A 12,139-nucleotide genomic window follows, 5' to 3' on the forward strand; every position below is an offset into this window, starting at 1 on the left:
AGTACGGTCTACCGCAAAACTGAGATGAAAATGGACTAAAAATTAAGGGAGAAGATAAGCGGTAAGCAAGCCCGTATTTTCACCTCCATTTATTACATCAAACCCCATCACGTTCCGGATGCAGCAGTCGCACAGGTCAATTGTCGAGTCTAATTAATCGCGCTACTAAAGCATTCTGCCCGAACACTGACTGAGTGGCAAAATCCATTCAAGGCGAAACCAACAAATCATGTTCCTGACTTGGGCGTACGCTTGAAAGCCAAATTAGCCTAGTCACGAAAATCGAATAACCGCAAAATTCTTAGTTCGGGGCAGGACAGGGGCTCAGTACTGAGGCTCAGATCCTAGCAGTGGGAGGATTTTTATACCGGGTAACAATACCGAAAGGAACAGTTGCTTCTGTTGCCTTCAGTCGAAGTAGAATGGTCTAAATTTTCCCCGACGTGTGAACCCGTTTCCCTCAATAGCTGAAGCCGCACTAATCCAAATTTAATGCATCGAGTTGCAAAAGTGTATCAGTCGTTGTCTGTCTCAGCCACTAATATCGCAAAGCAAATACTCGTTTTTGCTTTTCCAATCACTCCTTTATTATCCTATATGACCTATCCCTTTAAAAGATTTTAACTTTTCAGCAACAACAAGCTTGCTGCCGCAAGATTTATCCCAATAATTAGAAATAAAACGAAATTAATTTCTAACGAACTATGCCCCTTCTGAATCCCAAATTTTACGGAGATTTAGTGAAATCCGGTTGCAACTTTCGGTTACGATGCCCATAGTAGTCGAACCTTCAAGGTCACTAACAGTGGACGGCTCGCATGTGATTACCAGTTTACGAGATGAGGAACGAAATCAAGTCTTGGAATTTTTTGACGTCCCGCGATGTTCCTTAAGTGGGGAAAACATCTGCGGAATATTCCATGTATATTCTGTTCAGTCGGATTGTTGTGTGTTACACTCGCCAGGCGTAACAAATCATATTACTCTGCTCGCCGAATTTTGGCAAAGTACTGCTTTTGAGAAGCTCGCCTTGCATTCAGTGTAATAATCCAAGAAAACTTGGTTCACTGTGCAATAGAGGTGCGTCTCTGCGGTTGAGCCCGATTCTCCAATTTGAGAACTGGACAGGACACAAAGCATTGTCTTCAGATACCTGCGTGTGACTTACCATTATTCCGGTGATTGGTGTTTACTGCTGGAAAGCCTGGCATCACTTGGCTGGATTACGTCATAAATCGCAATGACGGTGCTGGCGGTAAAGGCTGACCGATTTCCTTCATCACGATAATGGCATGCACTGTCACCCATCTTGGCCACTTATTGTAACTGCTGAGCTTAACAAGGCCTTAACTATTCATGATAGCCTAATGCGATGGCTAACGACGGCCCATCGCCATCATTAAATTATACGTTTTGGCTCGCCTCATGAATTTATCACAGTTGTCAGCCTGATATACACGCGCTTCACCGATTATGATGCCACATATTTCCGTGATAGCCTAATCCAAAGGCCAACTGAGGTCCTTGATCAACATAACCATGTGCGTCGTCGCCCCACCGTGCCCGGGCTTGAAAATCATAGAACCAACTTAGACTAAACGTTTCTATTTATTCAGTGTACTGGCACAATTATAATGAGTAGTCACTCGGTTTCTTTTTTCCGTGGACAACTTTCACTCGACGATAAATCCCAAATGGAAAATGTGTATTCTATTTGGTCTCTTTTTAAACTTCGGTGCAATTTTCACGTGCCTAACAGTTATGAAAGCAAACTTCCTAATTGCGCTGTTAGATCAAGAGGAATATAGGACCTAACGCGTCTTCGGATGTGTACCCAGGGGTGTGTCCGCCATGTGGTTTCTGGCTTCTACGAACTGATCGTTCGTGTTAACGTATTGCCACCTGCCTTCACTTACACAATCACGTTCGAGCTATCAGATTACTTGAGCGACCAAATCAGCCACTGTCGATATGATTTACCTGCATCTGGCGATGCTTGGGGCTTGACTGGGAGCTGCCAGATTCATTCCGTGTCACTAAGCCAGGGACAACTATCATTCAACCCTCACCCACATGTCTTACACAGACACACACTCAAGAATCCTGCCCCAGTCGTCTAGGCGGTCGATGGACCTTAACGCCTCATCATCCATCCCTTTAATGCATCTTGTCTGCCCACCCGAGTTTGTTTCACATGGTCGAGATTTTCAGCCATTACACATTCCTGGATATTCAATAACTCCTTCCGTACCACATCCTCCTCCTCAGCATACACTGCCCCCCACGGTGGGAAGGACTGTACTTTTGACAGCACTCTCATATACTGCATTTGCTCCCCCCAAATGCCTTCTCCAATTCATGCTGAGCCTCATAGCTTGCCTTCTGCAGTGGAGAAAACAGAGAACTAAAAAAGCGGCATTTCCTTGAACGCCTGTGCCGCCGGCTTAAGCCAGCACCCGGCGTAACGTATATCCCGGAAAATCCTCCTATGAACCCAAAACATCAATCGCATCGAAGTGACAATTCAATTGCGTGTAAACGGACTCACTGAAAGCACGTGGTGTTGCGCCTCCGAAACGATTAGATTTGCAAAGCCTGTTCACTTTCCCTTAATTTGTAACTCTACCATACTTTCACTTGACCGTTCAAACATCCGATGCTTGTGGCACTCTTCTCCGACCCTTGGTCCATGCGTGCTTTAAAATACCAATTCCTTTAGGCCTACACAATTTCTGGGACTAGTTAACACCTCTTTCAACGGCATGCAATATGAGAATGTTATCTGCGTGCCAAGTGTGCACGATACTGTTCGCTGTTTCCTCCTGACCGGTAACTTGTCTTCCCCTGTAGCTCCCTAATCTGTTTCCTGAACGAGCGTTGCCTAACGGTTTCAAAGGTTGACTGCGTTACATTCCCAACCCCGATTCGCTTTCCAACGAAATGCTTGTCAGCTAGCCACCTGTTAAACGGGATTACCTCAAAGTCGTGTATGGTTCGACCGCGGATTTAGGAACCGTCTAATCACACCCCGGTTTCTTCTTAAGCAGATTTGTGAACGACAGCACAGCTATCTATCACACTATTTGTGCGCTATTTAGCTAATTCACTTCCCTCACATCCGTGCATTGTCCCACCCATTCGCATTCCCCACTGTGTGCACCGGTTTCTTGATTATCGCTTGGAAAATTGAACAGTCGCCTTACTACAATTACTCGAGGCGTCCAGCTATTTTGGGCCCCGATCCAACCTACAACCTCTAGCATACCTTCTTGTCACATTTTCCCTCTTTGATTCCCAAATAAAGCATGACTGTCTTAGCGTTCCGTTTAGATGGCAGCAGAAAAAACATTGTGCCCTCGATGGACACAAGAACGAACTTGGTTCAAGCTGGCCTAAATTCGTCACGATTCCCATGCCGATCTTGAAGTAATCTGACAGTCCAAACTGAGTTACTGAATATGTTCACGTATGGCGCCGTTTGCGGACCCGTGAACAATGTCGTGACAATGATACCACGACTGCCATACGCAGTCTGGTAGAACTGCCCGTCGTTCATCACATCTCACTGTTCCCAAACCCTACCACCATTCTGAGGTATCAGTGGTAAAAAACCTGAAGACACCTGACATCATCCGTCCGCAGAGGACATGTTTCGCAGCCATGCAACAACACAGCCCTTACTGTGGTACGGTACACGTTACCGTTAAGACTCAGTGATGCCTTTTTGACGCCGCAAGTGACGCGAAACCTTCTTCGCGGCCCAGGGTCTTTTAGATTCTTCAAGCTGACTCCTTCAGGCATATTTCAGTCGGAGGTCATGCAACTTCCGAGGTATGTAAAATTCTCCACAACCTTCTTAGATTCCCCTGGAATGGCAAGGGGTGCGTTAAGAAACTGCATGTTATGAAGCATGGCTTCGCAATTCGATGATACCGGGCTAAAAAGGGTATGACGATGGCCAGCGTATTCAACAAGGTATGTGGTTCGCCTTGATCCTCAAATATGAAGGCGATGTCACCTGCGCACTTTAGCTTAACAGGGGTCGCATTAGCAACGATTTACATAAATGAGTTTTGGCGACCTTGCACCAATCACCTCATTATTTCATTGACGGCAAAGTTGAACAAGGACGGATAGATTGAACATCCTTGTCGGATTACACTTCGGTGGGAAAGCTTTAACGGAGATCGGCATACACGCTGATTCAACCAGAAGTATGTAAGTGTGGGGATCGGATTAGATTCACAAACCTCCGTGGCGTCCATTATTGAGCGAGTGTATGTGAGAGCACTGACCGGTCGACAGAGTCAAACCCTCCTTAAGTAAAGGAACTTTAAGATTGTGAGTCATCTTTACCTATGGCATCGCTCTAACAGCTGACGAAGTGTTACCTATGGGGTGCCGCGAACTAGATGCACACCCAAAATTTCTCTGAAACGGTGGTTCGAAATAGGAAAGTTTCAACGTAAAGTTTTAGCGTTTGATGGTGCTTAATTGGGAGCTTACGATCTCCACAAGCGGCAGCAGTTTTATTAGAAGTTGTTTAAATGAACTCCGAGTCTTCTGTTGGTGCGGAATGCGGATTGTTGTGGCTGCCGGCGGCTTCTCGAATTGTCTCTGTGGAAACGGTGTGAAATTTTGTGGAAAATCTGGGTTCTATGCGTAATGAATTTGGAAGTAATCCCAAAACGACTGAGACAATAATCACACTGGTTACGTCCGAGAAAACTTAATTTGGAACGGACATTCGCAACCCGGATATGAAAATTTCTTCTCTGGTCGCCACAAGCGTTCCGCTTAAGCGAGAGGATTTGTCACAGTTGGTAGGATTTTTTCTTTTTTCATGATGGTCAGCAAACATTATATCTGGTTCAAGACAAGGTTTGATCTGTTCCGATATACCAAGCCGCCAGTAGTGCCGTTGGATAAACTATTTGGTTTGAGGGTGAAACAAGCAGACGGCACAGTAATTTGGCCACTGTTTTCAAGTCCTTGCACAAATAAACGGAATGAAATGGTCTTCTGTGTAACACGCTTGTCTGGGAACTAGAGATTTACTGAACTACGTGCAAGCCATCGGACTGGGTATCATCATCATCGTCATCAACAGCATCAACAACATCAGTGTTGAACAACGATGCTTCACTGCCGTACAACCAGGATTTATTTGAAAGCCTTGTTGTAAAGAAAAGAGTAACGGTGGACGGGGAGGGACTTAGCGCTAGCTTAACACAATCATTCTGAGGTGCCTACATCTTTAAACACTCACTCATGAAATCTGGATAGAAAATGACAACAACAACCGTGAACTGCAAATACACAAATCAGACTGAGCATGGTAGTCGCAATACCGTCATCGCGATGCCGTACTTCGGTTCGTGGAGAGTCCCGTACATGAACTCATTGTATTTAGGATATTCTTGGGTCTATGGAGGACTCGTGGTAGTTCGTTGCTGCAATTCAAACGAGGACATGAGACAGCCATATCCACGTTGAGGATCCAAAATAGGAAAAAGCGTCCAAACGGTTTGCTAGAAAGCACTTTGATGTGAGTTAGAACCCCTTTCGAAATAACGGAATTCAATGAGGCAAAACTGTGCGACTTTAAAAACAGTAATGGATATTTGCGTGCAGATAATAGGTATGCTGTCGATGCGAGCTGGTGTGGGCATATGCGTGTATGAGGGACGTGCACTTGTAGAATTGTACGCAACTAAGTTAGATTGGTACTTGCAGCGACATGATATCAGAGATATCCGGTGGTGTTGCTTGTTCGTACAATGTGCTGACCTCAGAATGGAGCTGCCACAGTCTGAAGAAAAGCGAGGAGCTTTGCGAAACCAGTTGCCCCTCAGTCGTCACATCACGTGTATTTGATGAGTCTTGCAGCATCTTTTCCTTTTCTATCAATGGATGTTCCGGTTTATAGAATAATTGCTCGGGATGTACGCCATAACCAGGACAACCTCAGACCGGAATCGGTTTTCGCTTCTTTCATTGCGGAAGGCGGATTATGAGGTTCATCATGCGGAGTATGCAAATATCGCCGTCATCTTCGAAGAAGGGGGAAAGGCCCTGGTGTGTTTGGATGAACTGACTAAAGTCATTCTGTCCATTGGTGTGCACTTTGTATCCACAAAGTGCCACGTTATCATTTTGATGTTTTCCCCCAACATGTGGGTGGCGTACCGTCAGGCATGACCATGACGTTGGTCAGAATAGAGCGTGAGTCTGTTTGCAGTTGCAGGGAATGGAACAAGCGGGCTATACGGCAAGAGAAGGGTGAAGGAGAGGAAAGGCATAGTTGCGGGTGTGCTATCAAACTGGGTATATCAGTGCCATGCCATCATTGCGCTTAAATACTTCGGTTTCTAGGCAACTCCGTCACGGACGTCGTTTTCGGGGGGATTTGGCTTGGATGTGCAATCTTGTGAGGAGGGGGTATTTTTGGTTGGGGAAATAAATCCTCAGAAGTAGAACAAGGCCTATACAAGATCGCATATATTTTTCTGATCCGGTTATAGAGGTAATGTGGTGCAGCATTTTATATACATTTGAAGTTGTATTAGTTTTCATTATGGTGCGACAGAAGAGGTCAACGCACAAACCTAATGCTCGTGTTGAGTTAGCTCATTTGAAACACCTACATTCGTGAATATCAAGTGAAGTGTGTGTCAGGCTGCAGTGTAAGCTGTTCTGCTATATGGCTATAACACCTGGCCCATTTGAGAAGCAGAACTAAGTCGTTTTCATGTGTTTGACAGCTGTTGTCTCAAAAACCATTGCTCATGTGGGCGGTGTCGGCAAATCCGGAGGGCGACAGTTACTTACCAATTTTTCGGTTAAGAAGCCAGGGATTTCCACTGAAGAATGTGTCCTTGCAGCCTCCAGCTAGATTATTATCATTCTCTGAGGCAGCCGGATCGAAGCAAGTTTGTCTATCTTACTAGCTCATTCATTCGTGTATACTCGACATGATTTCATAAGTGAAGATGGGTCTCAATACTTCGACATGAACGATGAGTTGGATGAAGCCCAGAAGGATGCCCCTTGTTGTACAGAATGCGACTCTCGTTGCGTATGTGATGGTTGCGAGCTTCGATGAGAAAGGCTGGGCTGTCGACTTTATTGAGCCATGTTTTATCGGTATCAGGAATTGAGTTAACTTCAGATTTAGTGCTTTAAACGAGCGGATTTGACATCAATCATCCGCTCACGCATTAGATATTCGTAGCAGCTGCGTCTATGGGTACGCGTCTGAGGACGCGTGTGGCCCTTGGATCCTAAGTCTCAAGTCATACGACTGACAATTGAACACCTCAATTTAGCTTCGCCGAGCCCAATAGGGCATATGGTTTCCGAATCCCGCTATCGAATCATTGTTGTACACATGGCTCCCTCGTTATTGCCGATCATACTGATTCAGCAAGTAGTGAGTTTACCTTTATGACAGTAAGCCTCCAGGTTCACCGCGCACACCAACCGGGAGTTCTTGACAAAGGGCTTTGTGAAATAGTTGGTGAATTAGACACCACAAATTTGGTTAATTATCACTTTTAAATGATATAGTGGAAAGCGTACATTCGGGACATTATAGTCAGCTACGAGCACGCATACGGGCCCGGGAGTTAACATAAATAGCCTTGGCAGGTGGCATGGTATAAAGTTATGCATATCTGAGAAAGGGGGTCATCAACAGAGATGACCCTCGCGTTGCCACTGCACAGTTCACACTGTTGTCCAACAATGTTGTAGTTGAGATCCACGGGAAAATGTCTCGTGACCAGGTTCGCCGAACAAGATAAATTTTGCATTTGTTAAACCTACGGTGTGTGAAGCAAACAAACGTCAACAACTGGTCCTCAAGGGTGAAATTTGCATTGGATACTCTTAGGATGTTTTTATTCCTAAAGAACCGCGAAGAACACCAAAATTTGCTAAGGTGCGATTTCGTGTTCTACTTCACGAAAACCAGTGAGAAAATGCAAATCGGTGATGGTTCGTGACCTTGCAATTTCGCTCACCCAAACAAAATGCTGCGTGCAACATGTCACCCAAGGGTGAAAACTGATTAGATTAACCCCCCGCCAAAGTCGTAACTTCGAAAACCCTATAGTTTCGGTGAAAATAATTTGCGTGAAAAAATCGCCAGCGTTATATTTGGCCGATGCAGCCTCCATCCTGTTGAAAGTCCGCCTGATGCTCATGGGTCAAGGATTCGCCTGCCGCCGTAAGAATCAATGGTGCCAGAAGACCCGTTGCAACGGGAGTCAAGAAGCACACCTGGGTTTACCGCATTCACCGCAAGTGATCTTTTCGAAAATTAGCACTTAAGTACTCACCCAAGTTATTTGGAATGAGCTCTTCAAGATAGACACAAACGGGCTAGATATTCACTGGCCAAAGCATCCACTGCCATGACACCCAAAGGAAGCACGAGGGCTAGGCCACTACCATGTTGCCGAAGCCTAGACTGGAGAAGTCGAGACTCAGGAGAGATGTTCGAATTACTGACCTTTCGGTTTGCAAATTCACCCTCTAACCAATAAGCCATCTCGCAGCCACGCAGCCTCCGGTGCTGGATACATTTTTAAGTATGTCTCCAGTGGACGATCGAAAACTCACTTTCTATGCTTCTCTTTACGGATCCGTAATGAGGAACTTAAGTGAGTATCCGGATACGAAGCCCACATGAGCTATGGTCTTGAGATAGCTATTTCTTAACGACTGAAGACCTCTCAGTTCCGCTGCTCGAACAGGTCAGTTCGCGTAACCATTCAACAATGAAGCCCATACTGCATCCTAATGCGCACGTCCCTTTACGTTCACGGATATACTGCTTTGAGGTTATAGGTGTCTCAAATTAGCAAGCGCAACACGAAACATACAGATCTGTGCATCGACCTCATCTGTCACACTACAGTTTGAACTAATACAATTTCTAAGGTACGAAAAACGCCTCACAAATTCGAGTGCCCCTCCTTGGAGTGCAAGTGGCGTGTTCAGTGATGGTATGTCCGCAAGAATGACTTTCGGGTTTTCCAAGTGCATACCAGAAGACTTTTGTCAGTTCGTTCAAAAACACATTCAACTTCTCTTTGAAGATGGGAACGATGTCCCCTGCATATTCTGGATCGACCAGGTTCTTGTCAAGGGCTATTTGAACACTGGGGTTTGGAAACTTCCAGCATCCCTGATGGACATCACTTTGTGTACGGAAACTTTTAAAGAACTCTCCGTAGACTTTCACACGTCCGGTAGTCTGAGAATACAAAGAACTTATTGTGTTCACAAACTCTCTGGACATTCTTGATGAGCAAGAGTGTCAAGGAGAACAGACCAGTCAGCGGAGTCGAATGCCCCTTTGAAACTCAGTAATACTAAAGTTCTGGGCCGTTTAATCGTATAGCTTAAAAAGGGCGCCATAAACCTCTCTCTCCAGGTGTCCAGAACAACCATCTTCCCGCAACTGCAGACAAACAGATCAGATGGGTGCTGACTGAGGACAGTGCCTCCGCTTTTGAACAATGTGGGTTGGAGGTTATCCGGACCAGAAGCTCCGTTGCGCTTGGGAGGAACCATGCAGCCATAAACCTCCGAGAGAGTAAGGGGTTTTCAGTTTCGCCGTCCAGGATTCTGTATCAGTTGTAAAATCCAGAGGAGTGGCAGCAGATAATCACTATAACCACTGCTGGAAATATTCAGCCCAAAGTTTGAGGCCTTTCATTTTAAGTCAAGTTTCCTGTTCCATTCCGAAGCTTGGTGGTTTCGCTCACAGACTGTTTCGGGCAACCGGTCGCACGGATTGACCGAAATAATCTTATGGTATTTCGGCCTCCTGGGCCTTCTGTATATCCTTAGCTATTCATGCCAGGCAGACTTCAAGGTCGTCTCGCATGCTCACCTTTCACTTGCTTCCGATAATCTGAATGGATCAGCTTGAGTATTTCACAGAGATTTAAGTGGTGCCACTGCTCCGTCTGACATCTGGTGTTCGAGTGATCCTGGTTGCGCCGTGCCACAGGCGAAATTTCCAGCAGTGCAAACAGGTAGCTCTCTCGTCCCAGTATGAGTTGACCCGTTGACCCAGCAAACACCCGGCGGGGGCATAGTAAGAAAATTTTCAACCTCATAGCACACACATTCATTAGACAAAATTTTTCTCTCATTTCGGGTAGCAGTGGCGTGGAATAACCTTCCTCCGACGGTTGTCCATGCTCCTTCTAGAACCCACTATAAAGCACTGTTAGACATTTATTTATGCGAATCCTCGCGCTGGCAAGCATACTGCATCGAGCAGAGAACATAAAGAGCAGTGCCACGCCCTCTGTTCACTTGTGCCTTTCAGGTGAAAGACAGCCACTGACCGACAAGAAAAAACCGATCCGGGAAACTTGGGCAAAAGCCTAATTCTTGTGTATCTATCCGTGAATCCGTGAATGAGTTTCTAGTCGATAATGTGGGCAAATACTAGTTCAAAGTAGTGAAATCAAGTGAGAAAAAATAGGCGAGTTGATACAACTCACAGTTCGTTGGTTACAGTTAGTTATTACCACCACAATAAATCCAAAGCGATCTCCTTCCTGGAATCTTCCTTGATATATTCCTAGATACTTTCTATCCCGTCGTAGTCTGAAAGGTAGATCACCGCTCGTTGATTCACTGCCAGCGTAATTCGACACCGCAAGAAAGGAACACGCCTTTCACGAGGTGCAGAATTTGTATTGTCTCAATATTTCTTTTTTGTTCATTTTAAACAAAAGTTATTCGGTATGAAGGGAAGAGGAATAAGCTGAGATTTTAGTGAGAGATAGAAAGTGGTACAATTTGAGTAATGATAAGTTACAAAGAAAGTACCAAAGTACAATGGTCAGAAGGATCACCATAAGTTCACAGCTGATGATGGAGTAGCGGGAAGATATTTCAAAAGACTATTCCGCATCTTCCAGTCTCTCAGTTGCCACGTGATTTTTCAGCACACTATGTGGCTTTGAGAACGGAGGGAGAAGCTAACCCTAACGAGAGCGTGGTCTGAATCCACCAATGTGCTCCAAAAACGAGCGGCAGTCAGCCATTGGCCCGAGCCATTGGTAATGGATGGTAGTGGTCAATTGGGTTCTTAGCTGGCACGCCGTTGAAGAACACCATATTTGCAGACGGCGCTGGCTATGCCGTAAGTTATTACTGCACAAAAAAACAATTTGCGGTCAGCATACGGCTTAAGTACTCGGTTACCATTGTCCGAGTTGCATCCGCTTTAACAATCTAATCTGATCTCGAATGCGCGGAGCCTAGCCAAATGTGCATTCAGGTAATCACCGCGATAGCTGAGGTTTTGACTCGCCGCAGCAGGGCATTATGTGTGTCATAAAACCTATCTTTGATGGTGCCGTTGCTAAAGTTGGTTGGAGTATAAGCAAACACGACAAAATTGACAGCGATCAACTTGTGAGACTGCTCCAGAGACGCTGCCAGACGGACCGCACAGAGGCGACTACCAACGGTTACCTAGTCAAGCAAGAATCCTTCAGCCCAGTGACTCGGCGATGCCAAACCCTGCATATCCTGCCGTAGCAGTCTATAGATCGCCAGGGTTTCGCACCCGAAAGCGAGTGGACAGTCATGGGACGGTCGGTTCAATTACAGTTCAATTACAGTGTGTCTTCGGCAGCTTTTTCTGATACAGTGCCAAGCGAGTCCAGTGTGAGAGCGAGAGCAGCTTGTTCTCCTGCTTGCTTCGGAGTGTGGAGTGCTTCAGAGTGCACATCGCCACTCGACGCTCAGTCTATCTGCAGATGTTGCTTACAAAGCCGATGTGGGGCGAATTGAGCCACCAGTCCTAACTGCTGGGCCTACAAGGAGAGAGTTATTAATGGGGGGAAGACATACAAAAGTGTTACGGTTCGGTCACGCAGCGAGCAAACAGTATGATATGCGGATTGTGGCAGTACTCTATCCCCAGCTATGTTGCTTGATCCAGACTCCTAGCACGGCAGATAGTAAGAAGACGAAAAACCTCGGGGACAAACTTTAATGGTCCAAAAATACGCGATCAACAGGTGATGCCCTGAGCTTCCGAACCCAAGTCAGTAAAAAGAAGGTGGTCGGATTTCAAATTTCTTGGAATATCAATAGGCCA

General features: G+C 45.7%; 1 protein-coding gene across 1 annotated transcript in view; it reads right to left on the minus strand.

Moving 5' to 3' along the window:
- Positions 1-11,647: 11,647 nt before the first annotated feature.
- T265_07488 (hypothetical protein) overlaps positions 11,648-12,139 on the minus strand; it is a gene marked incomplete at both ends in the record, with an annotated part of 5,470 nt that continues 4,978 nt past the window's right edge. The window contains one exon of the mRNA XM_009173021.1: positions 11,648-11,785. Within this exon, the coding sequence (XP_009171285.1) occupies positions 11,648-11,785 (138 nt within the window). The remainder of the gene's footprint in view (positions 11,786-12,139) is intronic.

This window comes from Opisthorchis viverrini (assembly GCF_000715545.1).
Source record: "Opisthorchis viverrini unplaced genomic scaffold opera_v5_171, whole genome shotgun sequence".
NCBI classification, from domain to species: Eukaryota; Metazoa; Platyhelminthes; class Trematoda; order Opisthorchiida; family Opisthorchiidae; genus Opisthorchis; species Opisthorchis viverrini.